The following is an 18,676-nucleotide window of genomic DNA, read 5'->3' as shown; positions in this document are numbered from 1 at the left end:
GATTTTTGTCCTACAGTTTGCTCCTTTGTCTCGGGAGGAAAGGGCTTTCCATTGTCAACAAGTTGTTTGGTGCTGAGGCACGGCTTCATTTTCTGGTGATAGGTGGAGGCCTTATCAATGCTGAAATAGCAAATGTATGTTTGTTATTCTTTACATAGCTTTAACAAGTGAGGAGTTCCGATACATTTCTATCACACATTTGCAGAGGCACGTACATCTGAAATTAGATCCAGTGCCTTTGGTTTTGTTGCATGGGGTCTGGTATTGGTAGAAATAATACAAATAATGGAGAAGTTATGGGCAATGATTGGTTTTGGGGACATGTTTTGTGTGGCAGGCACTCAAAGTGCCACGTTCTGCTCTTACCTCCCACCCTTGTGGATGTGGCAGAACATGGGATCTGTGCACTCAGTCGTTGTCTTGTTCTACATCTTTATTGCTTTATTCGTGTTTAAGGCCTAGTGAGCATTTTGCTGCTGTTCTCAGTGGTTTAGTGTAATCATGGAAAACACAAGTGAGCATTTCTCTCTGTTAGCCAGGAGCTTCGAAGCAGATCACCAGTCTTGGCGCCAGGCGCGGCGGATGCTTGTGTTTGGATGTAGACACCTGAAATAGGTCTGTGCTTTACACATAAACACGTATTTCTCTAGCAGATACCATATTCATCTTCCCAGTTTTGTTCTATTTCTCTGTTAAGGAGCACGTTTAAATACACGGGAAGAAACAAATCCTGGTCTCCTTTACAGCCTGAGTTGCTGGTGTCCTGGGTCTGCTTTCGATGAAGGATCTTATTTTATAGATGGGCAGAAGGACGGCAGAAAATATTTGCCACTAGCAGTTGTCATCCTGTTTTCTCAAGCAGTACTTATTAAGAGGGGAAAAAAAGAGATTAGATTTCACTATACTATTAATGGGATTATGATGCTTTTGGGGCTGTTTTAGTTCATCTGCAAACAGTTCCTTTGTGAAGCTAGAAAAGTGGTGATGCACTGATGATGGGAATGCTCTGAGGATTCTGTGGTGCATTTTGATCTTTATTTACTGTAGTTACTTCAGGTCCTACCGATACTCTATGGAGAAAGGCAGCTATTCCTGTGGAGCCAAATAAATGCAGCTCTTGAATGGTATCAGTTTTGACTTGAGAGACTTGGAAATAACATTTGCAAATAAGAGGAAAGCAGTGTTGTGGCTGAGCAAAGGTTAGGCAGAATACTGTTAGTGCAGTCAATAGCATCTCTTTGGGTTTGCATATGTGGATTGTATTATCAGTTGTTCTGAGCCTTATTGAAAAAGCTTGAGCATTTGGTGTAAAATGAAGAACAGGACATACACAACAAGGATGATCACTGAAACACCTGAGCTTTCTCTGCATCTCTTCCAAAATTCCATCTTTTCCTGTGTCGTTTTTCCTTTCCCTAGCTGGGAACGACAAGAATAATTTCAGTTTTGTGTGTGTTTCAGATTGTGCAGTGAATGTCCATAAGAACTGCAAGAGTTTACTGGCTGAATGCAGCAACATCAGACCCAAGGTGGGGTTTAAAGTTCGTTCTTCTTTTATAATAACAGTGCTTCACAATTTAGTGTGTTTTACCTTACAGCAGTACAGAATCTTGCCCTGCATCTTCAAGACATCAAAGAGCTGTTAACTTGTCATTATAGTAATTTATGACAGTGTATGTAGGGAAACTAAGTGAAATGTATTGTTGCTGTACTGAGTATCACTTAGCATTGCTCATGCCTGTCAGAACTGCAACTAACACAAGAATGCTCGTTTTCTGAGAACATGATTAAATTCTCTGGAACCTCTGGATTTTATGCACCTGTATTTTAATATGTTAAAGCTGAGGGGTGGAGGGGAATTTGTTTGTAACAGTTGCCTGTTATTTAGAAGCTAGGCAATGAAGAAGTGATTTTGGTTTTGAACTCTGGCTAACTTTATATCTTGCTAAGCTATTCATTTGTTATCTGTGTCAGCGTGGTGCCTGTGATTGCAGTCAGGTCACAGGTTGGGCTCAGATAGCTGCTGAGCTGCCTTTTCTTTGTTATTATTATTATCCTGGTAGTGGTTTCAAAAATAATTTCCTTGCCTTATAACTAATTACACCCGAGGGAGTTTGAGTTTGGTTTAACCTGCAAGTGTTGATGATTTCAGTGACTAATAGCAGATTAGGGAGTACTGTGAGCTGGGGGAAGAGAGAGCAGAGCAGCTCAAACCTGGGCAATTAGAGGTTAGAGGAAGTGCTTTCAGTCACTGGTGATATAGAATGTAACTCTTGAGGGCAGAAATGGTCTTGTGGGGGTCTTGATAAATACTTTTAAAGTGCTCTATGCATTGTGCATTTTCCTTTTAAACTGGAAAAATTCACTTGCTCTGATGCTTCCGTTTTCACTCCTTACCATCTCACAGACTGTAATGGTGTAGTCAGCCCTGACAGACCACTCCTGAAGAAAGCAAAGAGGCTGTGGTAGCACACATGATGGGGACTGAAGTCAGGAATGAGACCCTTGAAGTGAAACAAGCCTCCCCAAAAGCCATTCATTACAGACCATAGAATTTACTTAATTTCTTGGCATCTTTGATAAATTGTATCTCAATGAATTGCAATATCTTGTGTTGTAAGACTGGGAAAGTTGTACAGGTTACCAAAGATGCAGTTTTAAATGGGCAGTCTAAATTTTGGTTGAAACTGGCTGGGTTAGTATCATTAGTGTTGCTGTGAGCTAAATGGCAACAAAGCATAGGTAAAGACTGTGTACCTAAAGGGTTTGCTTTTAGTTCATAAGTTATTTATTATTACAGCTTGCATTCAGCTGGAACTTCGCTCTTTGTTCTATTTCATCTGATCTCTGTTTGATGGGATTTTTATACAGTGTTAATGTCTATAGGGCATTTGTCTGGAATGTGAAAAAATCAAAGCTGTCACCATGTCAAAGCTTTTCTACTTTCAGTACACAGCTTCACTCGCAGTTAGTGCTGTATGGTAGAAAGAATAGGATTCATTTTGGACTGAAAGTTTGGTCTGGATGTGTAAGAATATTGTCTTTTTTCCTATAGCAGAGAGATTTGCAGCACAGACCTTCTGGATCTCCACAAAGTTCGCCCCAGTGCATTTCCCCAGGTTTGTACTAAAGAATGATTTCTGTGCTCAAGGCTTATCTGTTCGATTGTATTTTTTTCCTTTAATATGTTTTAAAGGCTATACACAGTGTGTTATTGAGGTATAGAAAAGGTCTCTTTTAATAAGATGGCTTCATTTTTTTTCCTATTGGGAATGGCTCAGAGGCTCCTAGCAATCTCCTGTGTGTTTTTATCTCTTTATCTTTTTATTTTTCTTTATACCTTCTTGCTGTGTAACCTCAGAATATCACGGTGAAAAGGGATCAATAAGCTCGTTTTTCATTGATTGTCTATTCTCTGGCCTCTGAAAAGACTAGAACTGTGAACTTTGTTTTACATCAGATTTTCATAATTGTCTATTTAAAACTTGCCTGCAGCTAGTGGTTGCTAGAAATCTCTAAGACAAGCTAGCACTAATGGTCTGAACAGAAATCTTTGTCGAAGCAAAGTGGGAAAAGACATCTGGGAGGAAAAAAAAAGGAATGAACAGCTTTATTGCAGCATAAGCTTTGAAATAGCTTTTTGCTGCTGGAAAAGACCATCATGGTCACAGGTGTACCATTCCAATAGCATTCTAATTTTTAGATGGGATGAGGTCTGCATTAACAGAAGAGGCTTTTTGGCTCTGGGGTGATTGATTGTAACCAGAATAGAATTACTTTCTGCCTTGCAGTCGGTCCATTTGGTTGCTTTGATGGCTGTAAGAACCACAGCTGACATGAATGTCTGAGTATTACTGTATGTGTTTCACCTGGTTTTGTTAGGTATCATCTGACTTGCATTGCAAGGTATCCTTTGTGAAACAAGGGTAAGAGGACAAAGAGTTAGTGTTACAAGAAGACAAATGGCTGTTTGCCTTACCAAGAATGCTTTTGTGCATTTAGGGGAAGGTGCAGGGACAGTAGGAAACAGTAAGGATTAATGAAAATAGGAAAAGTTGGCTGTAGGGCTTGTCGTTGAAACAGCTCTGTGGTATACAGTCTGGTCTGGTTTGACAGCTTAACAGCGATCGATGGGGACTCTCAGCAGTGTGCAGACAGTGCTAATTGAACTCAGAAAATGGCTTTTTGCTGGTGCACACTCTGCTAGGCAGCCAGTACTTGTTTTCCATGCTCAAAACCAGAAACTGGGAGGTAAAGGAGCAGTTGATAGCATGAGCATTGTCTTTACCTGCAGGGTAACACTGCAGAGTGCAGTGTCCAGCAAAAAAAGCCAAAGAAAGGTATTGTGTCCATGTAAAAGAGAAATACAGTTTAAGAAAGCTGTAAACTGTGGTGTTTGTGTGTGTCCCCCATCCCTCTCCACATGTTTTGCCTGTGGGGATTTTTAGAGTTGGCCTTTCATTGTGAAACAGATCTTTATGTTCTTGGCTTGTAAAGCACAGCAAGAGAACATGATGGCTGAAGATTTCAGTACTTCCCCAGATAGAAATGGAAGGACATTTATTATTAAGTCTTTAAGAAAACCCCCTTTACAAATCTTTCTGTTAGTGTCCACTAAATTAGTGTCCTCTTTCCGTTGGAGCTCATCACTTGGAGAGGATGGAAGAGGACTCAGTTTACCTACTTGTTGTGTTGTGCTGTGTTGATAGCCAGATTTCAAACCCAAGCAGGTTTTCCAGCAGGAAAAGCTGCAGTGATAATTCCTGATATTAAATATCATTCATGAAATCTCCCTTGCAGCCCTAATACGATTCTATTCAACTGTTTCAGACATGAAATGAAAGACAAGGAGATGTAAAGTATGGGATATCAAGAAATGTGGAAAAACCCGTTTCATGAAATGAAGCATGAATACCTTGGTTTAGCTATGTTTTGTTGAGCAAGGCAGAAGTGGAAGGAGAGAGAGCTCTTAGCGGAGGAGTGAGACTGAGAAAGGGGAACTTTTGGGGATAGGTAAACACTAGTGTTTTTACAGGAAAAGCTGTAAATTGGTGAGCATAGACCTTGGATGGAACTGGTGACCCTCTCGAATGGCTGCATGGTCCTGAAGGAGCCTCCCAGGCACAGGACTGGATGAGGAGTTGGGTCTGGGGGTAAGGCAGAGGCTGCAGTGGGCTCAAGGATCCATGAGATCTCTTCCACTCCCATGTCCTTAAAAGCACTTTGGAATAAGGGCAGCTGCAGACCTTGTCAGTGATAAGTTTCAAAGATTGGCTGATTCTTCATCTTTGACTTCCCTGTAGTTCCTGTCTTAAAAGGATGTATTTTGTCTCCTGTTCCTTATCATTCATTACAGACATTAGTGCTAAATAATTGTATCCATTTTTTAGAAGTCTATTACAAGCTTCCATGTATTGTGTAAGAGTGATTAAAATTTCAAATACCTTTCCAGTTCACAGTCTGTCTAGATTTTAAAAAGCATTAAAAAGCTGCAGTATTAAAATTAAATATAGCTCTGGTATCTATTATGTGCAGTGTGTGTGTGCTTGCAGATAGAAATCACTGTCAGGCAATAAGCATTGCAAGGGACTTGTGGTTTTGATGTGAGCTCAGATTTTTCTCGTTTGCCATGAAATATTCTGTGCCCTTATACGGTAGGGTGTGAATAATTGTGTGTAGGTTCTGGTGTTTTACTAAAGGAGAAGATACTTTGCAATTTCCACACTAAATGGGCACAGTAGGGACCAATTTCCTGCACTTCAGACCTGCTGATTTAGCCAATACAGTAAGTTAAGTGGCAGCTTTACATTTCTAGAAGGATCACAGGTAGTATAAAAACAGTGCATCTCTGGGGCCACTTTACTGTGCCAAGTCTGAGGGCAGCCAGGAGTGAGCATGGGGAATACAAATTCAAAAAGCAGCGGCAGGAGCAATACAATTCCTGCTCATGCCGAGCTCTCGTTTTGTGGTTCCTTTTCAAGAAAATGGAATGAGAATGTTTTTTTGGACAACGAGCTCTTGACATCCAAGATCCTGTCTGTTCTCCGGCCGCACTCGGAGCGGGGTCTGCGAGCAGGGGAGCTGCAGTGTACGCCTCATTTCCTGAGTACCAATTCGATTTTTGCCTCTTTAGCCACTTCTTTGAAGGAACAGCCCCGGAGCCTTCTCCTGGGACCTGATGGCACCCCAGTCCTATCGCGGAATCTCGGCATGACTATCGCCCAAAGAGGAAATTCTCAGTCTTCCCTGAATACTGCTGGAGCTGTCAGTAAATTTGGGTAAGTAAACTGTTTCTCTTCCAATTCATCAGCTTCTGCTGTTGTCGTGTCCCCGGCCCCGTGTAAAAAGAAAAACAATTACAGAACTAAAGCAAGAATTCACATTGATTTTTTAAAATTTTTTTAGCTCAAAAGAGATTTATTGAAATTTTAATTCATTTCCCTCAACAGTAAGCGTTGCTGTTGTTTAAATCGCCTTGTCTTTAGTCCCCCTGTACTATATCACAGAAGAGGTCATGTAAAATGGGGCACAGTTTGGGTGTCTCTGCCTAGATTATGGCTTTCATGGGTATATTTGTCTTCAGACCTGATGCATTTCAATAATCTGAGGTCAGTTATTCTAGGTTGTACTAGTTCTGACTAGTGTAGGAGACAGCAGTGGCTGCAGTTGCAGGATACCTTGATTAAAATAGTAGCTCTCTGCTGGTTTAAATAGTTGTTTACTCTTTATGTGCCACAGTTAAGCTCAGTGCAAGAGCCCTTTGTACTCTGAACTGGCTGTGGCTTGTCACCAGGTGATGTCTTTTCAAAATGTCATACCTGCAGTTGCATACTTGCTCATGCTGCTTCGATTAAAACTGTAATACTTCAGTGATGGACTTGCTAAATGGATTTGACTGTTTTGAGTCGGAGTGCAATGCTAGCTTTTATCTATTTAAGTCAGTTGCACTAGAGTTTAGGAAAGAGGTTAAAGTGGTTGAATTTGGAGGCTTTTTTCTTTGTCAGGCAACTTTAATGTTAATATTCTGATTTGATCCCTTGGTCTAATTTCTTTGGCCATTTAGACTGATTTCAGGAGACATGGATGAAGGGGATTCAAGCTTTATCAAATTTAAGCAGACTTCAGATGACGTTGTCTCACTTGCACCTTCAACAGCAGACACCATTTTTCTGGAAGGTATGGAATTTCTGTGCTTTTCAGGATTTTTATGTGATTTCTTACCCAGTCTTAAAACAGCACTGAGATGGTTTTGTGAATGATGGTAATGAGGGATCTGGTGGGAAGCAATTTAATAACAACTGAAACTGAATGTGCTTTTGGTCTAGATGCATATTCTGTATCCCTCCGAAGTGAAATAGAAACAGACGCTCATGAGTTTGAGGCAGAGTCTTGGAGTGTTGCAGTGGAACAGTCTTATGCAAAAAGGCAAAGGCCAGACGTTAAAAACAGGCAAGATGTCATTTATGGTAAGACTATTTGTTATTATTGTGACTTCTTCTATTTCATAATGCCACTGTTTTGAAACAAAGCAGAAATCCTTTTTATTGGCTCCCATTTTGACTTGTGATTGAAAACTAGAGTGAAGATTTTCAAGTCTGTTGCCTGTCACAGTGTGCACAAGTCCTCCTGTTAATGATTTTAAGCAACACATAGTTGTCAGCATGCCTATGTAAGCAGCTAACCCCAGCTCTACAATTAGGGAAGAGCTCACCTGCAACTGGGGGATGCCATTAAATAAGTAGGGTCAGTCGCTGTTTGGAGGGGAGATGATCAGAGCCAATTTGGGAGCTTCACATCCGTAATGCAAAGACTGTGGTGAAGAAGGAGGTACAAAAGGTGGTGGCTTTCAGAGCCTGCTCTGTTCTGTCTCAGTAGTCACTGCCCAGCAGATAAATGACTTCTGATTTGTGTATTTCTCTTTGCTCAGAACTAATGCAGACTGAAATGCACCATGTTAGGACACTGAAAATAATGCTGAAGGTATACTCGAGAGCCATGAGAGAGGAACTGCAGTTCCCAAATGCAGTTATCAACAAGCTCTTCCCCTGTGTGGATGAGCTGCTGGAGATGCATGGGCAATTTCTGCTCCAGTTGAAGGAGAGACGGAAGGAATCCTTAGAAGAAGGCAGTGACCGAAATTATCTAATCCAGAACATTGGAGACCTCTTGGTAAAACAGGTGTGGATTAAATTCTACCAATATTAAACTTCTAACAAGCTAACTGGTGGGCTAAAGTTATGTAAGGATTGTTTTAATAATTTGTTTGACGTTATCTTCCCAGTGTAATGTGTAAGCGTGATTCGCAGGAGCATATCTAGTCACAAATAATATGAAATGATCATTAAATGTTCTTTGGGCATGTGCATATGCATGTTGTGGGATATGCAGCTGGTTCTATCTCTGTTCCAAAAGTAACATGACATGTTCCTGGTGTCCATCCCAAATGTGGCTCTCCTGCATTTAATGCCAAGCTTCTAGGTTCTGACCTTTTAGAAATGCAGTGAAGATCCTTTGAACTCATTACAGCTTTAGTACCTATTCTGGTACAGAGTGGATTCAACTTCCTTCCTATATCATGACCATTGTTTTCCCCTTCACCATTTAGTCCTCAGTCTTTTTAAGTGCAGAGCCCCAGAAATCCTTTTAAAAATTCTTGTAATGGCAGCTGCCATATTTGGTTCTTGTGGTATTCCAAGCTCTCAGATGTCACACTGCATCAATCTCCCATTTCTGATACAGAAGAAATTGAAATACTGAATAGTAAACACCTTAGAAATCACTTACCATAAACTTAACTTACTTAACGTAAACTTACTCTTAATGATTCATGTTTTTTATTCTTATCTTTCCGATTTAGTTTTCAGGTGAAAATGGGGAGAGAATGAAGGAAAAATACGGTGTGTTCTGTTCTGGACACAATGAAGCTGTTAGTCACTATAAAGACCTGCTCCAGAGCAATAAGAAGTTCCAAACCTTAATAAAGGTAAACAACAACCAGAAGTCTCCCATTCTGACTGTGCAAAATATACTTGACCACTTTAGATCTTATTTTGTACTTGAAGATCCCTCCAGTTTGAATGCACCTAGTTAGAGGCAGATTCGCATTATTTGATAGCTTGATTTTAGATCTTTGATAGCTTGATTTTTAGATCTTTGGAGCTGGGTGGACACAACACCACCATTAGCAGGTGTGACATTTGAGGCAGGCTCTCAGGAGCACACAGGACTGGGGAATAGAATATGTATGTAGACCTTAAAGCTCATCGAGTTCCAACCCCTGCCACAGGCAGGGACACCTTCCACTGGAGCAACTTGCTCCGAGCCCCTGTGTCCAACCTGGCCTTGAACACTGCCAGGGATGGGGCAGCCACAGCTTCTCTGGGCACCCTGTGCCAGCGCCTCAGCACCCTCACAGGGAAGAGCTTCTGCCTAAGAGCTCATCTCAGTCTCCCCTCTGGCAGGTTCAAGCCATTCCCTTTGTCCTGTCCCTGCAGGCCCTTGTCAAAAGTCCCTCTCCAGATTTCTTGTAGGCCCCCTATAGTTATTCATGACTATCACTCACTGCCATGCTGTGTGGCCATCTTTGTAAAGTGGCTTGATAATAAATTCAGTCAATGATAAATGCTGTTAATGATCAACTATGGAAAAAGCAGGTACTCTTGAGTCAAGTTTTGCCCACTGCATCATCTTTCCAAACCCAGAAAATTGGCTCCAGGGTGGTTTGTTTGTCTGATGTACAGTGTAATGTGCAATTAATAGGAAGGGCTGAAGAGACACAGCCAAAGTAGAAGCCTGTAACCTGAGCTGCAGATGTCATTGCACAGTCTTAAGTATTCACATTTTCCAGTCCTCAGTAAGTGACACCGTGTGAACGTTCCAATGTAGCACTATACTTACAGCTCTTCTTAGCTAGGAGTCATTAAAAGGGAGAACCTTTTACTTTCAAGGAGCTAAGTAAGTAACCAGAGTCTTAAAATACATCGCCACAGTCCTTGTAAAGAGAGATCTTAGTACTGTATTCTACTGCCAGAATTGTGCTGGACGTGTAGCCAGACTGACTAGTGGCATCCTGACGCTTTACAGTCTTCCCTTTCTAAACAGAGCTGTGGTACTGTAGAGGAGCCTGCTGGTGAACATGGGGTCAAAGAAGCACTTACTTTAGTCATAGAATCATAGAACAGTTAGGGTTGGAAAGGACCTTAAGATCATCTAGTTCCAACCCCCCTGCCATGGGCAGGTCATGGGCATAGTCATTATTGACCTCGTTTGGCTGTTAGGTGTGTTCGGTCTGGTTTCAAAACTCTAGTACTTTCCTATGTATTTAAGAACTGATCCTATTCTAAAAGGCAATCAGCAAATAGGCAGTCAAATAGTTCAGATCCGGAACTTTCTCTGCTTGGCTCCAGATTTAGTTAAGAGTAGTTGAAAATAAAACCCAAAATATTTTCCAGTAATAAAAGCAATTGTTTTTTAACATTACCAGGAGTTTTGCTTTAGTAAAAGAGGTGATGCTAATTTGGTGATGCTATGCCTTGTCATAACAAAGTGCTTTGAGACAGAAAATGTGGGAATGGTGAGGCGAGGGAGTTAGGAGAGCAATATATGCAATGGGTGTGATGAGTCTGTCTTGTTTTCTAGAAAATTGGGAACTCTTCCATTGTGAGGAGACTTGGTGTTCAGGAGTGTATCCTTCTGGTAACCCAGCGCCTCACCAAATACCCAGTCTTGGTGGAACGCATTATTCAGAATACAGAAGGTAGGTGTAATCATTCCTGGAAGCCTCACAGTTGTCTGCTGATCCTTCTCCTGTGTTTTGCATGTCCTTTCCTCAGACAAGGAGGGACAGGGTGGTACTGCCTGTTCCTGCTTTCTCTCTTCCTCGTTCACTGAAGATGCTGTTCTAGATGCAGATCCAGATCAGTGTCACCTCATCAAGCACTGATTTTTAAGTCTGAAACCACAAAACCATAGCAGTTTTAAGTCTGTCGGCTCATTAGAGATGTAGAGCTTTAGGATATTTTGTCTTTTACTTTATTTTTAAACAACCTGTTAGGAAATAACTGTTAGATGCTCAGTGCGGAACCTTCACATTAAAATATGTTTAGCTGCTCATATTTGTACATTCCAGTTAAAAATGCAACCCACTGACTGCTACTCTTTTCTCTTAGCTGGAACTAGAGATTATGAAGAGCTGACCCAGGCCCTTAGTTTAATTAAGGACACAATCACTCATGTAGATGCCACAGTAAATGAGTGTGAGAAGGGGCAGCGCCTTAAAGAGATTATGCATAAAATGGAGCTAAAATCATCAGGGAAATGCAAGAATGGGCTTTTCTTCCGGAAAGATGACATGGGACAGAGGCGGCTTCTGCTCGATGGGATGCTGTACTGGAAAGCTGCATCAGGGAGACTCAAAGGTAAAGGGCCAGGAAGGGGGAAAACACGACAGAGAAACAGGCTTTTCATTTATTTTTTTAATGTATATGTATTTTTTTTTAGTAACTGTTTATTACTGATCGATGGAGTATAAAATGACAATAACCTGCTTGTTTAATGGGATATTGGAGGAAATAGCACTTGTTCTATTCTTGGCTTGTCCAATAAGCATCTCTGTAATGGTGCATAAGTTCCTTATGCTGCTTGCTTATTATCTGTCTGATCTGCTTTCCAATTCAAGAGGGAGGTCTTTAGATAGATGACAAAGCTTTGAGTCATACTGACTTGGTCTCCTGTGGAAAGGCATTATTAGCTCTGCTTCACAACCCCATGACACCTTCATTCTGCATAATGTCTGTTTTGCCAGAAAATCAAACCAGTGTCCACCGGTGAATATTTTAACAGCTTCAGTGCTCAGGTGGTCAAGAAGAAGCTTCAGTGGCACATAAAATGCAGCCAAGAGTAGGTGGTGCTGCAGAGAGCTGCAGTTCTAGAAGAATCTGCAGTTAAGGGAGACACATTCCCTCATGAGTGTTTCTGTCAACATGTGGGATGCCTCTGTAGGTGTGTTCTCAAGCTTTAAATCAAGCTATTTGTATTGTGCTGGTTCTGCATGACTGCAGCCTGTCTGTGGACAGCCCACGTGAGAGGAAGTAGCAGACCCACTCTTGCAGATGCTGATGTGCTGTTCCCTGACCCACAGGCACTGAAGTTAGGTGGTTTTTCAGTCTGGACCTGTGTTTCTGATTTAAAATCAGCCCTTTTTTCCCCCCTCTGTTGTTATTGTAGATATTCTGGCAGTCCTGTTAACTGATGTATTGCTGCTCTTACAAGAAAAGGACCAAAAATACACATTTGCATCAGTGGTAGGTATTGTTCTCCTTATTTAATACATTCACTTAGAGTATTTATGAAAGTGACGGTAACTATGCAGGAAATGGAGATATTATGGGGTGGGGGGTTCAAAAGGAAAATTAAGTTATAAACCAGCCAGCTATTATAGAATCACTTTTTCTGAAGCAGTTCTGGTACTTGTTGAATCCCTCACACTGTGTCTTGGTGCAAAAACAGTGTGCTATTCCATCAGCCGGCTCCAGCCTCCACATCTCCTGTGGTTTTCTGGTGCCCTGAGCCTGTTCTGAGGTTCACTGCTTCTCCTCTTGTGCTGTGACTTTCCCTTTTACTGAACTGTGTCATATATGTTAAACATACTAGATCTGTGCTTTGAAAGGCACCTGCAAATGAGGTCTGCTTCTGTTTGCTAATGTGCAGGGAAAGAATCTTCCATTTCGGTGAGGGATGTGGTAAGGTCACGGTAGGCTAAGATTTACTGGGGGCAAAGAACTTTCCTGAAGTAAATGGAGTCAGCACTAAATGCAAATGTAATTACTGCAGCACTCTAGAACACTCAGTGGATTCACTTGCTTTTCTAGGGCATTTCCACAGGTATCCTCAGAGCAGTAAATGGTGGACGTTTTGTCCTGATCTACTTCGGTTATGGCTGTAATAGCACCAGTAACAGAGAAACTATTTTATGTAATTGTTTTCTTGGATATATATTTTCTTTTTTCAAGACATCAACATTAGAGCTGAACTCTAATGGCAGAAGCTATTTTGGTGGCCCCAGGGCTGTAAAAGCAACTGCTTTTCAAATTACCCTTCTTCTAATGCACAGAATGGGGATACTTTCACAGATCAGGATGGCTGGAAGTCGTTTCCTCTTGAGCAGCATTAGGTGAATCTTTGACCAGTAGTTCATTTTATGACATTGACTCTGATAGATTAATTATGTTTTCCAAATTCACCTGAGGTATGAGCAGAAGAGCAAGTTCATAGAGGGGAAGAAACATGTTGTTAATGTAGTGTCTTGACCATCATGACTGTTGTAGCTTACACTGAGGCTAAAGCATTGCTCCCAAGAAATAAGAGCACACATACATGTTCTTAGTCAGTGTAGGTGCTCTACTGCAGGGTCAAGCCCTGGCTTATATATATCATTTAGCTGCTTATGACAGTCCCCACAAGCTGATCTCTGCTACATGGTGGGTTTTTTTCCCCTCCAGTAACATGCTCTACAGTTATAGACTGATCACTTCTTTGCATCTTTGTATGTGTACGGTTCATTTGAAATTTAGATATCACTTCTCCATAGATAAATCAAGTGAGGGGGGCACATGGATCTGCTCAGTGATTCTGTTTTTCCATTGACCTCTGTTCATGGCTTGAATTGCAGTACAGCTGCTCAGAGGCGTTGGCAAAACCAACCCTTCCTGATGTCTGTGCCACAGCTCGGTTTTCTTCCCGTCACTCTAGATTATGCTGCAAAGGTGCAGCAGTTATGAAGAGCTAGTTTCTTCTGGGGAGAATCTTTCTAGGCTTCATATATTGGCTCTGTGCTGTATGAAGCACAGAGAGGTTTTCAGTGACTAATATCCCTCCTGTAAATCTGTTTTCATTGCAGAAGACAGCTAATCCAGTTAATCCTTAGCTATACAGCAGTGCTATCTGTCACCTTGTTTTATTATTCACAGGGCCTGACAGCAAGCTGTAACACCCCTGTGTTATGATTTTATTTCCTTTGTAGCTCACTTAGAACTTCTGTCACTTCCTCTTGTTCTCTTCTTTTACCTCACACATGTCATTTTTGTTTCCTTTTACAAATGTTGGTTTTGTCTCCTTTTGAGCAACTTTTTTGACTTCTGGGACCCAGTGGGAACCATCGGGTGTTTAAATTGATACTTGCTTTGATATTCAGTCAGGTACCCAGACATCTTGGTCATTCTTCATTCCACGAATGACCATTGAAATGGTCATTCTTCATTCCACATTTTCATCTATGATTGATGAGAAAAAAATGGCAGTGTCAGAAGTGTCATAGCAGTAACATTCCAGTGATGTGTTTTATGGGCCTGGTGGCCCAGTAGAAGCAGAAAGATGGGGGAGCTGGGAAGCACAAACCCTAAAGAGCATATACAGTGTAGTGCAGTAAACTCTCTTTTGTTTCACAGGACTCTAAACCGCCAGTTATCTCGCTGCAAAAGTTAATTGTAAGAGAGGTAGCGAATGAGGAGAAGGCCATGTTCTTAATTAGTGCTTCCTTAAAAGGACCAGAAATGTATGAAATCCACACAAGCTCGAAAGAGGAGAGGAATTCCTGGATGGCACACATCCGCAGAGCTGTAGAAAGGTAAAATCATCATTTTATGAGATGATAAGAGAGCAGGAGGGCTTGACTTCTGGCTTGTTTGTCTTCACAGGTCTCATAGATGTAAATTTATCACAGAAGTCCATTTGACTACCCCTCAGCTTTCTCTGTAAGACTGAAACATGCAATTTGCTTTTGTGTTCTTTGGGAAGAAGCCAGCCATAAAGTTGCAATAGAAGCCAGCCACAGTCTTTATTCTGCTTTTCCTGAAAAATAAACACAAAATGTCACTGATGTCAAATGTAACAGGGCTTTGGATAAGGGAGTTAGATTTGACATGCAAGATAAACTACACCCTAGGCAAAATCTTGAAGGCGAATCCTGAAATGGCTTTAGGTTATCTAATATGCAAGTCAAACACCTCTCTGTTTCCTTCTTTGTACAGCTGTCCTGATGAAGAAGGAGGAACATTTAATGAACCTGAAGCAGAGAGGAGGCTGGCTGAAGCCAGAGCTGCTAAGTTAAAAGATTTTCAAGGTAATGACTTAGTCATATATTCCATGAACTGCTTCTCAGCATCATTTGTGATTGATGACTGTCTTACTCTTTTGTCACATGATGTGATCAAGTTTCTCCTTCATAAGCCTTTCAAGGCAGTGCAAAATTATATAGAAATAGTTAAATAAGTCAAGCTTTGTATGCTCCATGAGCTTACACCTTAACTGTTAATTGTATCTCAGCATTTGATGCCTTGACCATGAAATAAATAATCTCCCCAGCTGAACGCTGTGCTCTGACAGTGGTTAGGAACTGAGTTTGTTTCTTCCTTCAGAGCGTTTGAACATGAAGGATGACCTGATTATGCAAAGCCTAACTGAGAAGCAACAGATATATCTAGAAATGTCTGAAATGATTGGGTTTGAAGACCATTCCCAAGGATCTCGATCTAGGCTACTGCTTCGGGGGGATATCCCAGAAAATCTGCAAGGAGAAGCAATTTTGAAGTCAGCTGTGACAGAAGGTAAATGCAATGTGGGAATGGGCATGCATTCACTCGGATGCAGAGGTGGGGATAAGCACATAGGGTCCAAGTCCTGAAAATCACCCTGTAAGAACATAATACTTCTGTGTAGCACTGTTATAACACTGTTCAGAGTTCCTTATTCTCAGAACCAATGTGCACTAGGTAAAGTGCACCTGTGTGTTTAGATAGAGGATCTTCTCCACCGTCTGGATATTTTTAAGGATCAGCCAGTGGAGTCTGTTCAGGTGGGTAACTGAGTGCTCTAATAATACACCAGTTCTGAAATATTATATGAGGGTTAGATATTAAAAGAGCCTATCTAAAGGTAGTATCTTTAGACAAAAAATAAGCACAAACATATCTTTTATTATGGAAAACAAACCAAAACAAAAATTGAAAGAAAAGAAAACCCAAACACTCAAGGCTTGATAATCCCAACTTGCAATTAAGGAAGAGGTCATCTTTATATAGGCAGTATGAGCAGCCTGTCTTAAAGAGCTAGTCACAAAGGAAAATTCATCTGTACTGCAGGAAAACTCTCAAACTGCCTGATCTTTTCATGTACTTGATGGATTAAATGTGTTTTAACTTGTTAGCATGATGCACTTGTCTTGCTGTGTAGACATGGCTATTTACATGAGATGTTCTCCTCTTTTTGCAGCTGAAAATCTCCAGAACCTTATCCTCACTCACTTAGGCAGTGGATCCTGTCAGCCTGAGGATGGCTCTGGGTTAGGACTCCCCAGGAGAGCAGAGACCTTTGGCGGATATGACAGTAGTCCCTCAATCTCAACTAAAAGTAAGAAGGGGACCATTTGGCATTCTTAGCCTTTCCTGGGTTACTCTGTACAGAAAATGAGATAAGAACAATGAATTAAGTGAGGCCCTGATATAAGGAAGCTTCACCAGGCTCTAAAAGAAGGAAAAGGTCAAATTTCCAGCATGTGGCATTAGCATGTTGTATCTTTTACTTCCGATACCAACACTAGGGAGCAGAGTAGGGCTCTTAGTGGTGTGCTGAGGGCATTACCTTCATCCATGCTCCCCAGTTACCACAGTTCCACACAAACTTTAGTTTTGTTTAAAAAAAAAAAACCCAGAACAACTGGGAAATGTGAATTCAGCTGCCTGCTTTTATTACTGAATCAGGAAAGTTTTTCCATTTCCTTTTGTATCTGCGCCATCACTAAAGTGATACTTTGGTTAGAAATGCATGTCACTGTTGCTGGCTCTTCCACTTTGGATCAGCATGGAGCAGCCATGCAGTTGTATATTGGTTATAACATCAAAGTCACCTTTGTTTTCTGCTTGCTTTGTTCTGCAGTGAGTTTTCAGAGGTGCTGGTGTAGGTTACCCCTATTCCACTCTCCTTTCAGGTGGTAATTTTAGGAAGAACAGTGGTGGTGACCAGAGGCAGTGGGACTGGAGAGGCCCTGCAGTAAGCTCAGATGTGCAACTCCATGACCTCCCTTCTGATGCAGAAGAAGCATCTCAAGCTGTATGTTGGGCTTATGCATGATTTAATTGTGCTTCTTTATGATGTTCTTTATAATAGTGGTGCAGACCAAATCTTTTATCAAAGTTAAAAGTGATGCTAAGCTGGTAGGGCTGGCCTGTAACAGAGCTATGTCAGTCAAATTACTAGACTCTATTAAGGGTGTTTAGTGGGGCTAGTTGACAGCTTAGCACTTGAGAGGCATGGTAATTTGGTTTTATGTTTGTTGATTTGGTGCTGTACCATTAATGCTAGCTTTAATCACCATGCATCGGTTCCAGCCTGGCCTCTGATTTAAGTGTTCTTGTTACATGTCCTTTGGTGCATGGGAGCAGTCTCTGCTTAGCAGTAAACCTGTTCCCTCATGAGATGAACCCTTCCAACTTGTTCTGGCAGTGCTACAAAAGCCCAGCAAGTGCCTCAGATACTGTTTTTGTCTTTTTTAGAGTGATGTGACAAGGCTGGATGACAGCAGTGGCTTTCAGCCCACCATAGAGTCTCAGGTACGTTACCTCTACTATGAGGAAATGGCAAATAGCTGTATTATAATAATGGCATGCAAAACCAAACCAACCAAACACCACCAAAAAGCTCAGTATTTTTAGTGTCTGTGGAAGCACAAGCGCATTAACAGCCTGTACTTATGACTCTAACGCATTATGAATGCAGAGATAAAACTCCTGTTAGAAAACAAAGATGGGTTCTGGGTATGTAGACAGGCATTTCTAAGAGCTGGCCAACTACTTTTCTTGCATCTTTGGAGAGATTGCATAATCTCAGCTCGCTGACAAAACATGCCCCTGAATCTCCCATGAGTGCTGTACCTGTGTAGTGATTCAGTGCTGGAGTATGAGAGGAAGTGATCATTAAATAGCCCACGTGAAGACAACTGGTGATGAAGATTGCTCCCTGGAATGTCAGGGAGATTTGTAGGGTGCTGATTCACATCTCTGCAAGGACTGATAGACTGCCATTCATTGTGCTGGCATATTGCTCTCTTGGCTGTTACTGTATTAGAGAACTCTTGGAGCCACGCTTCCATTGTGTGGGGTTTTGTACAGACACTGTTGATTATGATCACTGTTGAAAAAGAAAAAGAAGTCTTATGCATCAAACAAGAGCTCTGTTCAAGTGTCTAATGTCCTTTTTCCTTCCCCTACTTCCCCTTTTCTTCAGCTTGTCCAAAGGATACAAACACTGTTACAGCTGCTCTTCAGTCTTCAGGTAAATCACTACTTACTGTAGAATCATAGAATAGTTAGGGTTGGAAAAGACCTTAAGATCATCCAGTTCCAACCCCCCTGCCATGGGCAGGGACACCTCCACACTAAACCATGGTACCCAAGGCTCTGTCCAACCTGGCCTTGAACACTACCAGTGATGGAGCATTCACAGCTTCCAAGAGGTTTGTGAGGCAGTACTGTAATAAAATTTATGCAGGTGTGGAGAAGAACTACCTTAAAAATATCCCCGAAAGCTAAAGTGAGGGGCAGAATTTAATCAAGAAAACACACACTGTGTGTGGTGTTTTGAAGGAAGTGTAAGATCTGTTGTCTTAGGTAATTATTTCCTTCTT

General features: G+C 41.4%; 2 protein-coding genes across 9 annotated transcripts in view; one reads left to right on the top strand and one right to left on the bottom strand.

Annotated features, from left to right (window-relative positions):
• The window catches only part of THOP1 (thimet oligopeptidase 1), a 330,628-nt gene that overhangs the window by 200,418 nt on the left and 111,534 nt on the right, over positions 1-18,676 (bottom strand). The gene's annotated exons all lie outside the window — the stretch shown is intronic.
• The window catches only part of ARHGEF18 (Rho/Rac guanine nucleotide exchange factor 18), a 45,601-nt gene that overhangs the window by 20,148 nt on the left and 6,777 nt on the right, over positions 1-18,676 (top strand). For 3 of the 8 annotated variants that reach the window (XM_061474796.1, XM_061474790.1, XM_061474792.1), the window contains 17 exons: positions 1,462-1,529; positions 3,056-3,119; positions 6,134-6,278; positions 7,064-7,176; positions 7,326-7,466; positions 7,928-8,178; positions 8,858-8,983; positions 10,639-10,756; positions 11,169-11,417; positions 12,226-12,302; positions 14,445-14,623; positions 15,027-15,118; positions 15,414-15,602; positions 16,267-16,404; positions 16,982-17,103; positions 17,547-17,603; positions 18,277-18,324. In XM_061474796.1, the coding sequence (XP_061330780.1) occupies positions 1,462-1,529; positions 3,056-3,119; positions 6,134-6,278; positions 7,064-7,176; positions 7,326-7,466; positions 7,928-8,178; positions 8,858-8,983; positions 10,639-10,756; positions 11,169-11,417; positions 12,226-12,302; positions 14,445-14,623; positions 15,027-15,118; positions 15,414-15,602; positions 16,267-16,404; positions 16,982-17,103; positions 17,547-17,603; positions 18,277-18,324 (2,177 nt within the window). The remainder of the gene's footprint in view (positions 1-1,461; positions 1,530-3,055; positions 3,120-6,133; positions 6,279-7,063; positions 7,177-7,325; positions 7,467-7,927; positions 8,179-8,857; positions 8,984-10,638; positions 10,757-11,168; positions 11,418-12,225; positions 12,303-14,444; positions 14,624-15,026; positions 15,119-15,413; positions 15,603-16,266; positions 16,405-16,981; positions 17,104-17,546; positions 17,604-18,276; positions 18,325-18,676) is intronic. The other 5 variants (XM_061474789.1, XM_061474793.1, XM_061474794.1 and 2 more) reach the window with 4 other exon arrangements.

This window comes from Pezoporus flaviventris, unplaced genomic scaffold, assembly GCF_033815535.1.
Source record: "Pezoporus flaviventris isolate CSIRO_AGI_PZ_B2104156 unplaced genomic scaffold, CSIRO_AGI_Pfla_v1 ptg000080l, whole genome shotgun sequence".
In the NCBI taxonomy this organism is placed as follows: domain Eukaryota; kingdom Metazoa; phylum Chordata; class Aves; order Psittaciformes; family Psittacidae; genus Pezoporus; species Pezoporus flaviventris.
Note: the sequence above shows the minus strand (reverse complement) of the source record. Positions and strands in the feature narration are given on the sequence as shown.